Source organism: Grampus griseus (genome assembly GCF_964374135.1).
Source record: "Grampus griseus genome assembly, chromosome: 9".
Classification (NCBI taxonomy): domain Eukaryota; kingdom Metazoa; phylum Chordata; class Mammalia; order Artiodactyla; family Delphinidae; genus Grampus; species Grampus griseus.
Genome location: NC_139003.1, coordinates 71062211 through 71083098, shown reverse-complemented (window position 1 = coordinate 71083098; position 20888 = coordinate 71062211). Strand labels below are relative to the sequence as shown.

Genomic DNA, 20888 nt, shown 5'->3' with positions numbered 1-20888 from the left:
TAAAATCCTTAAACATTCTACTTCGGGCAAGGGTGGGTTTTGCAGGAATGGGAAAGAAATGTGTTTCTTTCATTTCTACCTGCTTTTTACTTTAGGTTTTAGCCCATTTCTAGCCTCATTTTGGGACTCCCCTCAAATGGAGAATGACTTCTGGCATAGGACAGTGAAGGACCAATATTAATTGTCTGTCCAGACCAAAGCAATATAAATGCATTTGACAGGTGGTTAGAAAGGAAAAAAAAAGAGACCCAGGTGTGTGCTATTTGGGGAATAACTATACAGTGGTCCAGTAATCCTAACCTCTACCCAGTTAGGATGGCAGCATCTCTAGAAAATATAGCTGGCAAACTGAGACCTGCATGAGATGATCTATACAAAAAGTTGCTCATATATGATGTCCTGCTGTTTTTCATTTAAGTAGCATGGAACTAGTCGGTGTCTGTCACAGACTGCTTGTGGTTAAGGGTCCTGGGCACCAAAATGGCCTCTGTAGTGTGCACACAAGTTCTCTATTCTCATGCATTTTTTTTTTTTTTTGCGGTATGCGGGCCTCTCACTGCTGTGGCCTCTCCCGTTGTGGAGCACAGGCTCCAGACGCGCAGGCTCAGCAGCCATGGCTCACGGGCCCAGCCTCTCCACGGCATGTGGGATCTTCCCGGACCGTGGCACGAACCCACGTCCCCTGCATCGGCAGGCGGACTCTCAACCACTGTGCCACCAGGGAAGCCCCTATTCTCATGCATTTTATGAAACGTTTTTCTTTGTGGAAAACATCCAGTAAAAGCTTATGCAATTTCATCTAACTACAAATTCAGGATAAGCACTTGGGTTTAAACCCCAAGTATTTCAGATGGTAAAATAAATTCATTTTCTCATCTATGAAATACGTGAACTGTTTTAGATAGCCTTTACCACAGCCTCTTTGGGTTCTAAGATTGCCTCTCCTCATTGTCTATCTTTTCCTTATTAAACTGCATATACTCAATAAAGGGTCAATTTTTAAAATTTGTATCTGTGTTTTTCTTAGGAAACAAGTCAGCTAGTAAGGAAGCAATGTTCTGTTGAATAGAAAAGACAAAAAAGAGAAGAAATAGATTGGGGAGGGGACTGGAGAAATTATAGATAAACTTATCCTGGGATAGAAAACAACGAAGAGCATCCCCCCAAATTATAAAGGAAACACAACATAAAGAAGGTCTTGGTGCATTGTATTAAAGCTAACAAGAGGTAGAAACTTCCAAGATGACATTTGAGATTTGAGTTTGAATTTGACTTGGCAAAACATGAACAAATAAACAAGCAAACAAAAAGATTAGTTCCTTCCAGCTAGTTCAGACTTGTTACAACTTTTCCCCTTGGCAGGGAGAAAGATCCAAATATAGACATTCCTCCCTCTGAGGGAGATTCTTGGATTTAATGGCAAAGGACACCTTTTCTAGATTTCCATCTTTGCTCCATGTGTTTTCTATTGTTTGGGTTTTTCTCAATTTAGGGTACAAGGATTTTTTTCCCCTTTATTTAAAGTAAACTATTCACCAGTCTTGACCCAAATGAGGTTTATCTGCAGTGAAAAGACTGACTTCCATATGAGGGGGATTCCACAAAGAAAAAGGATAATAAAGATATGGGATGTGAACAAACACCTCTCTATTCAATTTTACCAAAATTGTGAATTATGCTTTGTTTGTGTTTGTAGAGCTGCCTCTTTCAATATATTTTCAATAGACAACAAGGCACCAAGAACGCTGAGTAAATAACAGATGTTAAAAATAGCTACTACCTAACAACGTTACTGGAAGAATTAAAGTGCAGAAAACTCTGTCACATGTAAAGCCAATTTAAAACAAAGGCTGGCATAATACTGGTTCTTTGGTTCTTTTCAAATTAATAAAACACATTAGCTCCAAACACATCTCTCTCACTTAAAACTATTTGGGTTGTTTTCAGTTTGTTTCTTTTCAACCCCCACTAAAATACACAATAGTGGATACTATTCTTGGTGTAATTTTGCTTTTTTTCCTTCATCTTTTTTTAAAAATATATATCCAGAGTGCCAGCATACATCTGCATGTGTGGACTATACATATGCCTTGTTTTCATACTCGGAGAGCACGGAAATTCTTCTTAAAGAAAGACTCTTTATACCAGATTCCATTAGGTCATGTTATTCAAATACAATATGACACAAAATTCATTTGTTCATTTGGTGTCTAGCTGCTAAGGAATACAGCCAAAAAGTTAACCTTTGCACAACAACAGAATACCAGTAGAGATCCTGATCATTGCCCATAGGCAGGTACAGAACCTCTGAGCAAGGGGAACTACACTTTTGTATTAAAACCTAGAAGAGCATAGCATTATTGGGAAACTGCTATTTCTACCCCATATACAATGAAATAAATGCAGTGACTTCCATTCTACTTGCAAAAGCCCAGTAGCTTTTCTAGACCTCTCAAGTCATTTAACATATTTTAAACAGAAGCCCTATCACTTCTGCCTTTAAATAGCAAAACACAACTCCTGAAAAACCAAAGGTTCTGAAATGTCCCTTCAAGCCCACCAAAGGAAATGATTTAACTTTGCTTTTCTTAAAGACCAATTTCTACAGAGGAATGAATCTGACAAAGCAGTGAACACCATCTAAAATCATTTTTGAAAGTCTCACCTAAGTTACTATTCACATGTAAAAAATGCTGTCTATTACTTACATTTTGCTGTCACTTTGTAGCCCCCCAGAGGAGGGGCGTGGCCTTCTAATGCATCAAATCCAGCAGAAACCAGGACCATGTCCGGATCAAACTCTTTGGCCACAGGCTTCACTATAGTCCTGCACGGTAAAAAAGGCAACCAGTTACCCATGGGAATGGCAAATACCTTTAAAAATTGTGCAGTGAAAATGACTTGGTACAACCTCAAGAACATCCCAAGAATGAAGAAAAGGGGAAAAGAAAACACTATTTGAATGGACCAAAAACATCATTTTCTTAACACTGAATCACTGTTATTTTAGCATCCCAATTCAGTCTTTTTTTCTCCAAATTAAAAAAAAAATGCTTTGCAGGTACATTCTAAAGCCCGTCATATTACATGAACATCTGTGGCTGTTTTATCCCACTGCCTATAAAAAACTGCTTCTTCCAAGGGAGTGACTAATGTTTTACAGAGGAAAGTCGAAGCTTTAGTGAAAACCCGGCTTGCTCCAGTTAGTGAGAACTTGGTGTAAATTTGAACTATAAATTTCTTTTGGGAAAAAGTTGCTTTTCCAACTTTTTTTAAGAAACATTTTAAAATGTTTGTCGTGGTAGGGGGTGACTCTTGCAAAGGAAAAACACGAAATTCCTTTAATAGAATCCAGATTATAATGTTACGCGAGTCCAAGGTCAGAGACACCAGGAATGTGGCAGTCTCATCCCTGACAGCAGCCCCTGCTGGTCCCACTCAGACACTTCAGCACTTACCTCCTCAGCCTTCTCAGCCTTCCCTAACCCCTTCCTCCTCAGAGCTGGATCTGAGAGAGAATGACTAGTGGATGCTACTGGGCTTTATAAAACCAAATGGTTTTTTGCTGCAGGCTTCAAGACCAGTGTGCCATCATTTAAATTCAAAATTTCAAAGACTATTTAATGAAATGGGAATAGTTCACACTACCGTGAATTTAAAAATTAGTAAGTTCTCTTTTGTGTGTTTGAGAGAAACAACTAGACCAAATATTAAAATAGCTATCGTTGAACGATGACATAATTAAGTTCTTCTAACTTTTGTATATTTGCAAATTTCCCATATTTTTTACAATGACCACATATTAGTTTTATACTTAAATCTTTTTGCATGTAAACAAGAAGTTGTTCACGTTATAAAATAAAAACTTATTTGAAACTTACCTACATAGAGATAAAAATGAATTAAATATCTTTCATAACTGTACTACTGTCATAAAAGTATAAAAGTTCAATCCTTCAAAATCATAAATGTACACATAAGTGACTTCCACGATAGCCTTGCCAACATTTGGAAAGCTACTTATACCTGAATTGGCCCAACTGTGCAAGTGAAAATTTAATTTTGTTTACCATGTACCACTTCATTATTTTACTCTTCAGCAAAATTAAGAATCTCTAATACATTATCAGGAGAGATATTCAATACTGTTCCTTCCTAATAATACCAATAATTTTTTACAAAAGTGTCACAAGTTATGAAGTCACTACTTTTCATATGTGTGAAATAGCCATGTTATGTATGTGGTTGGACTATTAGATGTTGGAATAAATTGTCTCAAAGAATCAAGAGTGTTTTACCAAGGTACTCCATCTATTTAGCTTGATTAATCCTATGTACAATCTTAGAGAACAAACACTACACTCTTAGGAAAATATGGAGGTAGATGATTAAGCAATGCTGTCCCTTCAGTCATATGCATTACAGTAACCATGCATTATAGTTTTCCACCTCCTTTCCCTCTCTTTGGAAGATTTCCTCCCCTACTATTCTTTCTCCCCAGTCAATCTATACTTGTAAGATTAATTGAAGGGTAAACATCCTTCAAGGCACAGCTCACTTACTACCTTCTCCATAAAGGCTTCCCTCTACATATGGATATAAAATATATATGTATATATTTTTGAAAGACAAAGATAGAACAGGAGACAAGGTCTGCAAACATAATTTTAGAATATGGGAAATTTACAGATGATGTACAGAGGGGAAAGCTGAAGCATAAGTGTAAATCTGCAGAGAGGGAGCCACAAAAAGCAAGCTAACTTTTCTCTGTCTTCCTGGAGGAACAAACTGGCCAAAGAGAAAATACCTAGAGAGACTGACATTTCTGAGTCACTCAGACCAACAGTCAGGTTTTTTCCTCTATTTTCCTATAGTGAATTCACCAGTCAAAAAGGCCCCCTCAGTTAGACAGAGCTCTCACTTATCTTTTCAATGCCCCTTTCTCAAATATGATGGACTGTGTGAAGAAAGTTTCTAGCATGAAAGACAAGTAACATGCAAACAAATGAATAAATGAAAGGGAACTCTGCAAACAAGAGAAAATGCAGGGAAGAGACTGTAATTACAGAAATTTTGATTATCCTCAAAGACATAATACATCTATGAAATGAAAAGAGGGTGCTATTAAGAAAAAGAAGAAACAGCAAACAAAATGTGTAATAGACTTTTTAGAAGATAAAGTTGACAAATTCTCTCAGAAAGTACAACATAAAACGGAGATGTGAAAAATAGGCAAGAAACCTGAAGGACTCATTTAGGAAATTATGTTATGAAGGAAAGTCTAAGGAAAATATTTTAAAAATTATAATCTCATATACATCCAAGCTGCAAAACTGAGTAGATAATAGTGTTTCAGATATTTAAAATATCAAACAAAAAGATATTATCTCCCACAAACATTATCAAAGGAAGGTATTGGATGCCTCCATCAAAATGAAGGCATAAACTAAAAAAGAGAATGAGACACAAACCATTCCCTCCAACAAAACATTTTTATAAATGTCCATTTTTCCCATAATTTAAAAAAAAAGATCTAACCTTAGAACAAAATAGAAATTTGGTCTGCAATTGGAAATTTGATATGGACTGGAGTTGGTTTTAATTCCAATGCAACTATTTTGTTAATAAAGACCTTACCCACTTACAGAGGAAATATGTTTATTTGGAGATACGCCACATATCTCCAAATATACAGAATCCACTAGTTTCTGTCTGAAGCAAATACCACATTTGTTATGTATGTTATTCCTGAATATACAAACGTGGATTTTACAATTTCACACAGGCTTTCAAAATGCTCTATTTCACAAGACTAATCCTATACACTTGAATTCACTCCAAAAAATAAGGAAAAATGGAAAATTTGAAAAACAATACATCACTTGATAAACTCCTTCCATTTAAAAACATACATGCTTAGAATTGTGTCCGAGTAGTAGCTGTTTGTTGAATGAGTCAATGATGCATGATTATAAGAGTTGTGTAATGCTATGCTACAACAGATTCTGGATATTGAAGAACTCTATGATAACAGGCGCTTATTGGTGGTGATATTGATAAGGTTCATTCAGGCATTTTAACAAGTATGGATTCAGTGTCTACCATCTTGCAAATACTGTTTGGCTTAAAGATGTGCTAAATTTTGAACTGAAACTTATTTATTTTCCCATTGTTAGTATTAAACTCTTTAATACTCAGTTCTCTGATAAACTGATGAGACTAAGACTCCACAGATCTCCTTATTGTGGCAAGTATTTTAGCAATGTACGTGGAAGTGTTTGTACTCTTCTTTTTATGTTAGTCTAGATTGATTTTTATTCAAAAGATCTATCATGTTTGAAAGACTGAAAATATATTGGGAGTACTGAGTGGGGAAAATAATATAATTTTTCTTAAATAGAACAAATCCTCAAAGGCATTTATTTAATATTTTATCTGAATTATTGGATTTTATGGTAAAACACAGCAAACAAAGCATATGTGTTAGTCCCTCATTATTTCCCAATATCCCACTGGAAGAAAATTATAAAAATATACATATGGGGGCTTCCCTGGTGGCACAGTGGTTGAGAGTCCACCTGCCGATGCAGGGGACACGGGTTCGTGCCCTGGTCCGGGAAGATCCCACATGCCGCGGAGTGGCTGGGCCTCTGAGCCATGGCCGCTGAGCCTGCGTGTCCGGAGCCTGTGCTCCGCAATGGGAGAGGCCACAACAGTGAGAGGCCTGTGTACCACAAAAAAAAAAAAATGAACTCATGGCTTTAAATATATATCAGGCAAACAGACCCAGAAAAACCTTTAGATATGTGTGTATGTATGGGTTATTACGCATTTCCTAAAAGCAATGACAGCACAGTAGCAAACAGTACAGTTAGCAACAATCTGCAAAAAAAGGATCCAGGGGAGGAGCTTCAAGATGGCGGAGGAGTGAGACATGGAGATCTCCTTCCTCAAAACAAATACATCAGAAATACATCTACATGTGGAACAACTCCTACAGAAAACCTACTGAAAGCTGGCAGAAGACCTCAGACCTCCCAAAAGTCTGAGCTGTGTAGATGACAGGCTCTTTGCACTCCAGCCAGGTGTCAGGGCTGTGCCTCTGAGGTGGGAGAGGCAAGTTCAGGACACTGGTCCACCAGAGACCTCCCAGCTCCATATAATATCAAACGGCGAAAATCTCCCAGAGATCTCCATCTGAACGCCATGACTCAGCTCCACACAATGACCAGCAAGCTACAGTGCTGGACACCCTATGCCCAACAAGTAGCAAGACAGGAACACAACCCCATCCATTAGCAGAGAGGCTGCCTAAAATCATAATAAGGTCACAGACACCCCAAAACACACCACCAGACATGGGCCTGCCCACCACAAAGACAAGATCCAGCCTCATGAGCCAGAACAAAGACACTAGTTCCCTCCACTAGGAAGCCTACAAAACCCACTGAATCAATCTTAGCCACTGGCAACAGACACAAAAAACCGGAAACTACGAACCTGCAGCCTGCGAAAAGGAGACCCCAAACACAGTAAGTTAAGCAAAATGAGAAGACAAAGAAACACAAAACAGATGAAGGAGCAAGGTAAAAACACACCAGACCTAACAAATGAAAAAGAAATAGGCAGTCTACCTGAAAAAGAATTCAGAATAATGATAGTAAAGATGATCCAAAATCTTGGAAATAGAATGGAGGAAATACAAGAAACATTTAACAAGGACCTAGAAGAACTAAAGAGCAAACAAACAATGATGAACAACAAAATAAATGAAATTAAAAATTCTCTAGAAGGGATCAATAGCAGAATAACTGAAGCAGAAAAAAGGAATAAGTGACCTGGAAGATAAAATAGTGGAAATAACTACTGCAGAGCAGAATAAAGAAAAAAGAATGAAAAGAATTGAGGACAGTCTCAGAGACCTCTGGGACATTAAATGCACCAACATGCAAATTATAGGGGTCCCAGAAGAAGAGAAAAGGAAAGGGTCAGAGAAAATATTTGAAGAGATTATAGTTGAAAAGTTCCCTAATATGGGAAAGGAAATAGTTAATCAAGTCCAGGAAGCACAGAGAGACCCATACAGGATAAATCCAAGGAGAAACACACCAAGACAAATATTAACCAAACTATCAAAAAGTAAGTAAAAAGAAAAAATATTAAAAGCAGCAAGGGAAAAAGGACAAAAAACATACAAGGGAATCCCCATAAGTTTAACAGCTGATCTTTCAGCAGAAACTTTGCAAGCAAGAAGGGAGTGGCAGGGCTTCCCTGGTGGCGCAGTGGTTGAGAGTCCGCCTGCCGATGCAGGGGATACGGGTTTGTGCCCCGGTCCGGGAAGATCCCACATGCCGCAGAGCGGCTGGGCCCGTGAGCCATGGCCGCTGAGCCTGCGCGTCCGGAGCCTGTGCTCCACAACTGGAGAGGCCACAACAGTGAGAGGTCCGCATACTCAAAAAACAAACAAACAAAAGAAGCGAGTGGCACGACAGATTTCAAGTGATGAAAGGGAAAAACGAACAACTAAAATTACTCTACCCAGCAAGGATCTCATTTAGATTTGATGGAGAAATTAAAACCTTTACAGACAAGCAAAAGCTGAGAGAATTCAGCACAATCAAACCAGCTTTATAACAAATTCTAAAGGAACTTCTCTAGGCAGGAAATACAAGAGGAGGAGAAGACCTACAATAACAAACCCAAAACAATTAAGAAAATGGTAATAGGAACATACATATCGATAATTACCTTCAATGTAAATGGATTAAATGCTCCAACCAAAAGACACAGACTGGCTGAATGGATCAAAACAACACCTGTATATATGCTGTCTACAAGACACCCACTTCAGACCTAGGGACATATACAGACTGAAAGTGAAGGGATGGAAAAAGATATTCCATGCAAATGGAAATCAAAAGAAAGCTGGAGTAGCAATTCTACTATCAGACAAAATAGACTATAAAACAAAGACTATTACAAGAGGCAAAGAAAGACACTACATAATGATCAAGGGATCAGCCCAAGAAGAAGATATAACAATTGTAAATATTTATGCACACAACATAGGAGCACCTAAATATATAAGGCAAATACTAACAGTCATAAAAGGGGAAATCGACAGTAACACAATCATAGTAGGGGACTTTAACACCCCACTTTCACCAATGGACAGATCATCCAAAATGAAAATAAATAAGGAAACACAAGCGTTAAATGATACATTAAACAAGATGGACTTAATTATTATTTATAGGACATTCCATCCAAAAACAACAGAATACACATTTTCTCAAGTGTTCATGGAACATTCTCCAGGATAGATCATATCTTGGGTCACAAATCAAGCCTTGGTAAATTTAAGAAAATTGAAATTGTATCAAGTATCTTTTCTGACCAAAACACTATGAGATTAGATATCAATTACAGGAAAAAATGTGTAAAAAATACAAACAAACACATGGAGGCTAAACAATACACTACTTAATAACCAAGAGATCACTGAAGAAACCAAAGAGGAAATCAAAAAATACCTAAAAACAAATGACAATGAAAACACGATGACCCAAAACTTACGGGATGCAGCAAAAGTAGTTCTAAAAGGGAAGTGTATAGCAATACAATCCTACCTTAAGAAACAAGTAACATCTCAAATAAACAACCTAAGCTTACATCTAAAGCATTCAGAGAAAGAAGAACAAGAAAACCCCAAAGTAAGCAAAAGGAAAGAAATCATAAAGATCAGATCAGAAATAAATGAAAAAGAAATGAAGGAAATGATAGCAAAGATCAATAAAACTAAAAGTTGGTTCTTTGAGAAGATAAACAAAATTGATAAACCATTAGCCAGACTCATCAAGAAAAAGAGGGAGAGGACTCAAAGCAATAGAATTAGAAATGAAAAAGGGGAAGTAACAAGTGACACTGCAAAAATACAAAGGCTCATGAGAGATTACTACAAGCAACTATATGCCAAGAAAATGGACAACCTCGAAGAAATGGACAAATTCTTAGAAATGCACAACTACCAAGACTGAAGGAAGAAATACAACATATAAACAGACAAATCACAAGCACTGAAATTGAAACTGTGATTAAAAATCTTCCAGCAAACAAAAGCCCAGGACCAGATGGCTTCACAGGCGAATTCTATCAAACATTTAGAGAAGAGCTAACAACTAATCTTCTCAAACTCTTGCAAAATATAGCAGAGGGAGGAAGACTCCCAAACTCATTCTACAAGGCCACCATCACCCTGATACCAAACCATACAAAGATGTCACAAAGAAAGAAAACTACAGGCCAATATCACTGATGAACATAGATGCAAAAATCCTCAACAAAATGCTAGCAAACAGATTCCAACAGCACATTAAAAGGATCATACAATATGATCAAGTGGGGTTTATCCCTGGAATGCAAGGATTCTTCAATATACGCAAATTAATCAATGTGATACGCCATATTAACAAACTGAAGGAGAAAAACCATATGATCATCTCAATCGATGCAGAGAAAGCTTCTGACAAAATTCAACACGCATTTATGATAAAAACCCCCCAGAAAGTAGGCATAGAAGGAACTTTCCTCAACATAATAAAGGCCATATATGACAAACCCACAGCCAACATTGTCCTCAATGGTGAAAAACTGAAACCATTTCCACTAAGATCAGGAACAGGACAAGGTTGCCCACTCTCACCAGTATTATTCAACAGAGTTTTGGAAGGCTTAGCCACAGCAATCAGAGAAGAAAAAGAGATAAAAGGAACTCAAATCAGAAAAGAAGAAGTAAAGTTGTCACTGTTTGCAGATGACATGATACTATACATACAGAATCCTAAAGATGCCACCAGAAAACTACTAGAGATAATCAATGAACTTGGTAATGTAGCAGGATACAAAATTAATCCACAGAATTCTCTTGCATTCCTATATACTAATGATGAAAAATCTGAAAGTGAAATTAAGAAAACATTCCCATTTACCACTGCAACAAAATGAATAATACCTAGGAATCAACCTACCTAAGGAGACAAAAGACCTGTATGCAGAATACTATTAAGACACTGATGAAAGAAATTAAAGATGATACAAACAGATGGAGAGATATACTATGTTCTTGGATTGGAAGAATCAACATTATGAAAATGACTCTACTACCCAAAGCAATCTACAGATTCAACGCAATCCCTATCAAACTAACACGGGCATTCTTCACAGAACTAGAACAAAAATTTTCACAATTTGTATGGAAACACAAAAGACCCCAAATAGCCAAAGCAGTCTTGAGAAAGAAAAAAGGAGCTGGAGGAATCAGGCTCCTGGGCTTCAGACTATACTACAAAGCTACAGTAATCAAGACAGTATTGTACTGGCACAGAAACAGAAATATAGATCAAACAGAAACATAGATCAATAGGAAGCCCAGAGATAAACCTACGCACATATGGTCACCTTATCTTTGATAAAGGAGGCAAGAATATATAGTCGAGAAAAGACAGCCTCTTCAATAAGTGGTGCTGGGAAAACTGGACAGCTACATGTAAAAGAATGAAATTAGAACACTCCCTAGAAAAATAAACTCAAAATGGATTAAAGACCTAAATGTAAAGCCAGACACTGTCAAACTCTTAGAGGAAAACATAGACATAACACTCTATGACATAAATCACAGATCCTTTTTGATCCACCTCCTAGAGAAATGGAAATAAAAACAAATATAAACAAATGGGACCTAATGAAACTTAAAAGCTTTTTCACAGCAAAGGAAACCATAAACAAGACCAAAAGACAACCCTCAGAATGGGAGAAAATATTTGCAAATGAAGCAACTGACAAAGGATTAATCTCCAAAATTTACAAGCAGCTCATGCAGCTCAATACCAAAAAAACAAACAACCCAATCCAAAAATGGGCAGAAGACCTAAATAGACATTTCTCCAAAGAAGGTATATAGATTGCTAACAAACACATGAAAGAATGCTCAATATCACTAATCATTGGAGAAATGCAAATCAAAACTACAATGCGATATCATCTCACACCAGTCAGAGGGACCATCATCAAAAAATCTACAAACAATAAATGCTGGAGAGGGTGTGGAGAAAAGGGAACCCTCATACACTGTTGGTGGGAATATAAATTGATACACCCACCTGGAGAACAGTATGGAGATACCTTAAAAAACTAAATATATAACTACCATATAACCCAGCAATCCCACTACTGAGCATATACCCTGAGAAAACCATAATTGAAAAACAGTCATGTACCACAATGTTCATTGCAGCTGTATTTACAATAGCCAGGACATGGAAGCAACCTAAGTGTCCATCAACAGATGAATGGATAAAGAAGATGTGGCATGTATACAGAATGGAATATTACTCTGCCATAAAAAGAAACGAAATTGAGTTACTTCTAGTGAGGTGGATGGACCTCGAGTTTGTCATACAGAGTGAAGTAAGTCAGATAGAGAAAAACAAATACTGTATGCTAACACATATATATGGAATCTTAAAAAAAAAAAAAAGGTCATGAAGAACCTAGGGGCAAGATGGGAATAAAGATGCAGACCTACTAGAGAATGGACTTGAGGACACGTGGAGGGCGACGGATAAGCTGGGACAAAGTGAGAGAGTTCTAGTGTATATATGGAGATATATACACTACCAAATGTAAAATGGATAGCTAGTGCGAAGCAGTCGCATAGCAGAGAGATCAGTTTAGTGCTTTGTGACCAGCTAGAAGGGTGGGATATGGAGGGTGGGAGGGAGGGAGATGCAAGAGGGAAGCATATGGGGGTATATGTATATGTATAACTGAATCACTTTGTTATAAAGCAGAAACTAACACACCATTGTAAAGCAATTATACTCCAATAAAAATGTTAAAAACAACAACAAAAAAGGATCCAGGGATCCCTGGAGAAGTGGTTGATTCCAGGCCTGTGTCAGGGAAAATACAAAGTATTTCTGGAATATCTTCTGGTGACAGAAAACAATGAAAGGCTCAAAGAGATAGGGGCATGTCAGCAGGGCATATAAGGCAAGGTGAAAGAGCTCCCAATGGCCAAAGCTGTGACAATCTGAGGAGCAAAATAAACAATGATAGTACTGGATTATAAGCCATAGAGTCAAGTAAGTATCTAAGAATCCTTACAGAGATTAAAAAATAATAGAATAAATACAGAAAAGAAGAAATAGCTCTGCCTAAGGAAAACTTTCAACTAATAAGTATAGAAGAAATGAGGGAAATAGAAAATAAGCACTTGACCAAGATATTGTCATAATAAAGTGATCAAGGTTTACATCTCTAGTGATAAGACATATTAACCTCACTACTCCCTAAGATAGTCAGATCAGTTCTGTAGTATTCTTGCTAAAAACATACAACCTCAAATCTAATAATGAGAAAATATCAAACAAACCCAAATTGAGGGTTATTTACAAAACAAACTGACCAGTACACTTTAAAAGTCATGGTCAGGAAAGACTAAGGACTTGCTACAGATTGGAGGAGACTAAGGAGACATGACATCTAAGTGCAACGTAAGGCTCTGGATTGGATACTGGAACAGAAAAAGGACATTCATGGGAAAACTTCGGTTCCATATAAAATCTGTAGCTTAGCTAACAGTATTATACAAATATTAATTTCTTAATTTTGATAATTGTGCTGTGGTTATGTAAGTATTAACATTAGGGGAAGCTGGGTGTAAGGCATACAGGAACTCTGTGCTATTCTTATAACTTTTCTGTAAGTCCAATAGTATTTTAAAATAAAATGCTACCAAGTATCAGAATCCAAAAAAGTGAATAGATGGATAACAAAAAGTGAGGATGTGAGAGTTGTCAACAAACAGATATTTTAAGTAAACTTCCAGAAAAGGGAAATTCCAGAAAAGGTGCATATTAAAAGAATGAAACAAAAAGAAGCCTACCACAGAAGAGATGGGAGACACTCTACGCAAAGGAACCCCACTGAAGAAACAGGTATGGTGAAGGAAAAAGAGGCAGGACTGAAAACAAGAAATTTAAAAATGTTAGCTGGTTAAGGAGGCCAGGACTATAGCTCAACACCTTAATTACCTTTCCTCTATGCCAGCAACCCAGGGAAAACATTCAGATGATTCTTTCTTAAGAAAAGGATGTATCTGGAGAAAGCCAAGCCCTCTAATGTGGATACTGTCCCCCACGTACACTCATTTAGGAAGATACAGAGACCATGAGCCATCTTCTGGAATGCTACCCTAAGAGGGATTTGGCGGTCCATACACTCTATCCCACAGTGGCTGACACAGAGCTCCCAGTTGACCCATTTACACAACCACAGGGAAAACTGATACCAGTTACTACTTTCATGAATATCAATGGCAAATTAGGAATATCCCAGCATATACAAGGAGACACAATATTATGAAGAAAAACAAGTTTAAAATAAACATAAACAACTCTGGACAAAACAGAGATAGTTCAGGAACAGAAATAATCTCAAAGAGATTCAAGAAAACATTTTATCTAAAACGCAGATATGCTGTTATGAAAAAGAACAATTAAAGAACAAGGGAAGCACTTAAAGATAAAACTGCAATTGCATAAATTAGTAAGGTATCTGAAAAAGTAAAAATTGAAGTAGTCCCTTGTAAAAGGAAGCAGATAAAATATATAATGACAAGTGGGAAAACAGACATAAATGATCAATATAGAAGTCTCGTATTCGAATAATAGGGTCCGTGAGAATGCTGAGAAAGAGAGAGGAGAAAATTTTCAACTAGTAGCAGGAGATAATTTTAGGAACTGAAGAATGACTCAAGTCTCCAGATTTGATAAGTCTAACCACTGCCAAACTCTACGTATAACAACATATACACACTTAGACATATTCTCATGAAACTTCAAATCCCCAGAGAGCCTTAAAAAAAAGTTATCCTCAAAAAGAGATGAAGAATGAGATTGGCATTAAACTCCTAATCAGAAACACTGAATGTCCTTACATTCTGAGGGAAAATTATTTTTTTTTTTTTGCGGTACGCGGGCCTCTCACTGTTGTGGCCTCTCCCGTTGCGGAGCACAGGCTCCGGACGCGCAGGCTCAGCAGCCATGCCTCACGGGCCCAGCCGCTCCGCGGCATGTAGGATCCTCCTGGACCAGGTCACGATCCCGTGTCCCCTGCATCGGCAGAAGGACTCTCAACCACCACGCCACCAGGGAAGCCTGGGAAAATTATTTTTAATCTTTAATTCTACTTCTAGCCATTACATACTAGGATTAAAGTATGTTAAACATACTTTAAGACATGTAAGGACTCAGAAGTTTCATTTCAACATACTCTTTCTGAATAATTCACTTGGGAATGTACTTCTACAAAGCAAGGAAGTAAAACAAAGAAATAGACAGGCATAGGACCAAAGTAGTATATATATCATAGGAAAATGATAAAGAGGGCCCACTGAGGATTTGTACATGTATTTCTTTGCTAGAACACAAATGACTGGACAATCACAACTAGCTGCTGGACAATCATCGACAGGAAGACACTGGAACTCAACAAAAAAGATACCCCCATAAAAGACAAAGAAGCCACAATGAGATGGTAGGAGAGGTGCAATCACAGTAAAATCAAATCCCGTAACTGGTGGGTGGGTGACTCACAGACTGGCGAACACTTATACCACAGAAGTTCACCCACTGGAGTGAAGGTTCTGAGCCCCGTGTCAGGCTTCCCAACCGGGGGTCCGGCAACGGGAGGAAGAATTCCTAGAGAATCAGACGTTGAAGCCTAGTGGGAATTGATTGTGGGACTTCTACAGGACTGGGGGAAACAGAGACTCCACTATTGGAGGGCACACACTAAGTAGGGACCCAGGGGAAGGAGCAGTGACCCCAGGGGAGACTGAACAGGACCTACCTGCTAGTGTTGGAGGGTCTCCTGTAGAGGTGGGGAATGGCTCTGTCTCACCGTGGGGACAAGGACACAGGCAGCAGAAGTTCTGGGAAGTACTCCTTGGTGTGAGCCCTCCCAGAGTCCATCATTAGCCCCACCAAAGAGCCCAGGAAGGCTCCAGTGTTGGGTTGCCTCAGGCCAAACAACCAACAGGGAAGGAACCCAGCCCCACCCATCAACAGTCAAGTGGATTAAAGTTTTACTGAGCTCTGCCCACCAGAGCAACAGCCAGCTCTACCCACCACCAGTCCCTCCCATCAAGCCTCTTAGATACCCTCATCCACCAGGGGGCAGACAGCAGAAGCAAGAAGAACTACAATCCTGCAGCCTGTGGAACAAAAACCACATTCAAAGAATGATAGATAAGATGAAAAGGCAGAGGGCTATATACCAGGTGAAGGAACAAGATAAAACCCCAGAAAAACAGCTAAATGAAGCGGAGATAGGCAATCTCCCAGAAAAAGAATTCAGAATAATGATAGTGAAGAGGATCCAGGACCTCGGAAAAAGAATGGAGGCAAAGATTGAGAAGATGCAAGAAATGTTTAACAAAGGCTTAGAAGAATTAAAGAGCAAACAAACAGAGATGAACAATACAATAACTGAAATGAAAACTACACTAGAAGGAATCAACAGCAGAATAAATGAGGCAGAAGAATGGATAAGTGACCTGGAAGACAGAATGGTGGATTTCACTGCTGCGAAACAGAATATAGAAAAAAGAATGAAAAGAAATGAAGACAGCCTAAGAGACCTCTGGGACAAGATTAAATTCAACAATATTTGCATTATAGGGGTCCCAGAAGGAGAAGAGAGAGAGAAAGGACCAAAGAAAATATTTGAAGAGATTATAGTCAAAAACTTCCCTAACATGGAAAAGGAAATAGCCAACCAAGTCCAGGAAGCGCAGCAAGTCCCATACAGGATAAATCCAAGGAGAAACACACCGAGACACAGAATAATCAAACTGGCAAAAATTAAAGACAAAGAAAAATTATTGAAAGCAGCAAGGGAAAAATGACAAATAACATACAAGGGAACTCCCATAAGGTTAACAGCTGATTTCTCAGCAGAAACACTATAAGTCAGAAGGGAGTGGCACGATAGACTTAAAGTGAAGAAAGGGAAGAATGTACAACCAAGATTACTCTTCCTGGCAAGGATCTCATTCAGCTTGGATGGAGAAATTAAAAGCTTTACAGACAAGCAAAAGCTAAGAGAATTCAGCACCACGAAACCAGCTCTACAGTGAAGGCTAAAGGAACTTCTCTAAGTGCGAAACACAAGAGAGGAAAAGGACCTACAAAAATAAACCCTAAAGAATTAAGAAAATGGTCATAGGAACATACATATCGATAATCACCTTAAACGTGAATGGATTAAGTGCTCCAACCAAAAGACACAGGCTTGCTGAATGGATACAAAAAGAAGACCCATATATATGCTGTCTATAAGAGACCCACCTCAGACCTAGGGACACATTCAGACTGAAAGTGAGGGGATGGAAAAAGATATTCAATGCAAATGGAAATCAAAAGAAAGCTGGAGTAGCCATATTCATATCAGAGAAAATAGACTTTAAAATAATGAATGTTACAAAAGACAAGGAAGGACACTACATAATGATCAAGGGATCAATCCAAGAAGAAGATATGACAATTTTAAATATATATGCACCCAACATAGGAGCACCTCAATACATAAGGCAACTGCTAACAGCTCTAAAAGAGGAAATCGACAGTAACACAAGAATAGTGTGGGACTTTAACACCTCACTTACACCAATGGACAGATCATCCAAAATGAAAATAAATAAGGAAACACAAGCTTTAAATGACACAATAAACCAGATAGATTTAATTGATATTTATAGGACATTCCATCTGAAAACAGCAGATTACACTTTCTTCTTAAGTGCGCATGGAACATTCTGCAGGATAGACCACATCTTGGGTCACAAATCAAGCCTCACTAAATTTAAGAAAACTGAAATCATATCAAATATCTTTTCTGACCACAACACTATGAATTTAGAAATGGATTACAGGGAAAAAAACATAAAAAACAGAAACACATGGAGGCTAAATAATGTGTTGCTAAATAACCAAGAGATCACTGAAGAAATCAAAGAGAAAATCAAAAAATACCTAGAGACAAATGACAATGAAAACACAATGATCCAAAACCTATGGGATGCAGCAAAAGTAGTTCTAAGAGGGAGTTCAAGCCTACCTCAAGAAACAAGAAAAATCTCAAGTAAACAATCTCACCTTAAACCTAAAGGAACTAGAGAAAGAAGAACAAACGAACCCAAAGTTAGCAGAAGGAAAGAAATCATAAAGATCAGAGCAGAAATAACTGAAATAGAAACAAAGAAAATGACAGCAAAGATCAATAAAACTAAAAGCTGGTTCTTTGAGAAGATAAACAAAATTGAAAAACCATTAGCCAGACTCATCAAGAAAAAGAGGGAGAGGATTCAAATCAAAATTAGAAATGAAATTAGATGATGAAAAAGGAGAAGTTACAAAAGACACCACAGAAATACAAAGCATCCTAAGAGACTACTACAAGCAACTCTATGCCAAAAAAAAAGGACAACCTGGAAGAAATGGACAAATTATTAGAAAGGTATAAACTTCCACAACTGAACCAGGAAGAAACAGAAAATATGAACAGACCATTCAAAAGTAATGATATTGAAACTGTGATTAAAAATCTTCCAACAAACAAAAGTCCAGGACCAGATGGCTTCACAGGTGAATTCTATGAAACATTTGGAGAAGAGCTAACACCCATCCTTCTCAAACTCTTCCAAAAAATTGCAGAGGAAGGAACACTCCCAAACTCATTCTATGAGGCCACCATCATCCTGATACCAAAACCAGACAAAGATACTACAAAAAAAGAAAATTACAGACCAATATCACTGATAAATATAGATGCAAAAATCCTCAACAAAATACTAGCAAACAGAATCCAACAACATATTAAAAGGATCATACACCACGATCAAGTGGGATTTATCCCAGGGATGCAAGGATTCTTCAATATACACAAATCAATCAATGTGATACACCATAGTAACAAACTGAAGAATAAAAAACATATGATAATCTCAATAGATGCCGAAAAAGCTTTTGACAAAATTCAACACCCATTTATGATAAAAACTCTCCAGAAAGTGGGCAGAGAGGGAACCTACCTCAACATAATAAAGGCCGCATACGACAAACCCAGAGCAAACATCATTCTCAATGGTGAAAAAGTGAAAGCATTTCCTCTAAGATCAGGAATGAGACAAGGATGTCCACTCTCACCACTATTATTCAACATAGTTTTGGAAGTCCTACTCACGGCAATCACAGAAGAAAAAGAAATAAAAGGAATACAAATTGGAAAAGAACAAGTAAAACTGTCACTGTTTGCAGATGACATGATACTATACATAGAGAATCCTAAAAATGCCACCAGAAAACTACTAGAGCTAATCAATGAATTTGGTAATGCTGCAGGATACAAAATTAATGCACAGAAATCTCTTGCATTCCTATTACACTAATGATGAAAAATCTGAAAGAGAAATTATGGAAACACTCCCATTTACCACTGCAACAAAAAAGAATAAAATACCTAGGAATAAACCTACCTAGGGAGACAAAAGACCTGTATGCAGAAAACTATAAGACACTGATGAAAAGAATTAAAGATGATACCAACAGATGGAGAGATATACCATGTTCTTGGATTGGAAGAATCAAAATTGTGAAAATGACTCTACTACCCAAAGCAATCTACAGATTCAATGCAATCCCTATCAAATTACCAATGGCATTTTTTATGGAACTAGAACAAATCATCTTAAAATTTGTATGGAGACACAAAAGACCCCAAATAGCCAAAGCAGTCTTGAGGGAAAAAAACAGAGCTGGAGGAATCAGACTCCCTGACTTCAGACTATACTACAAAGCTACAGTAATCAAGACAATATGGTACTGGCACAAAAACAGAAACATAGATCAATGGAACAAGATAGAAAGCCCAGAGATAAACCCAGGCACGTATGGTCAACTAATCTATGACAAAGGAGGCAAGGATATACAATGGAGAAAAGACAGTCTCTTCAATAAGTGGTGCTGGGAAAACTGGAGAGCTACATGTAAAAGAATGAAATGTGAACACTCCCTAACATCATACACAAAAATAAACTCAAAATGGATTTGAGACCTAACTGTAAGACTGGACACTATAAAACTCTTAGAGGAAAACATAGGAAGAACACTGTTTCACATAAATCATAGCAAGATCTTCTGTGATTCACCTCCTAGAGTAATGGAAATAAAAACAAAAATAAACAAATGGGACCTAATGAAACTTCAAAGCTTTTGCACAGCAAAGGAAACCACAAACAAGACGAAAAGACAACCCTCAGAATGGGAGAAAATATTTGCAAATGAATCAATGGCAAAGGATTAATCTCCTAAATATAGAAACGGCTCATGCAGCTCAATATTAAAGAAACAAACAACTCAATCCACAAATGGGCAGAAGACCTAAATACACATTTCTCCAAAGAAGACATACAGATGGCCAAGAGAACATGAAAAGCTGCTCAACATCACTAATTATTAGAGAAATGCAAATCAAAAGTACAATGAGGTATCACCTCACATCAATCAGAATGTGCATCAACAGAAAATCTACAAACAACAAATGCTGGAGATGTTGTGGAGAAAAGGGAACCCTCTTGCACTGTTGGTGGGAATGTAAATTGATACAGCCACTATGGAGAACAGTATGGAGGGTCCTTAAAAAATTAAAAATAGAATTACCATATGATCCAGCAATCCCACTACTGGGCATATACCCAGAGAAAACCATAATTCAAAAAGACACATGCATCCCAATGTTCATTGCAGCACTATTTACAATAGCCAGGT

The 20888-nt window shown here is 37.6% G+C and overlaps 1 protein-coding gene across 2 annotated transcripts in view; it reads right to left on the bottom strand.

Moving 5' to 3' along the window:
• HDAC9 (histone deacetylase 9) overlaps positions 1–20888 on the bottom strand; it is a 577220-nt gene that overhangs the window by 138001 nt on the left and 418331 nt on the right. For both annotated transcript variants that reach the window (XM_082662560.1, XM_082662561.1), the window contains one exon: positions 2709–2827. In XM_082662560.1, the coding sequence (XP_082518686.1) occupies positions 2709–2827 (119 nt within the window). The remainder of the gene's footprint in view (positions 1–2708; positions 2828–20888) is intronic.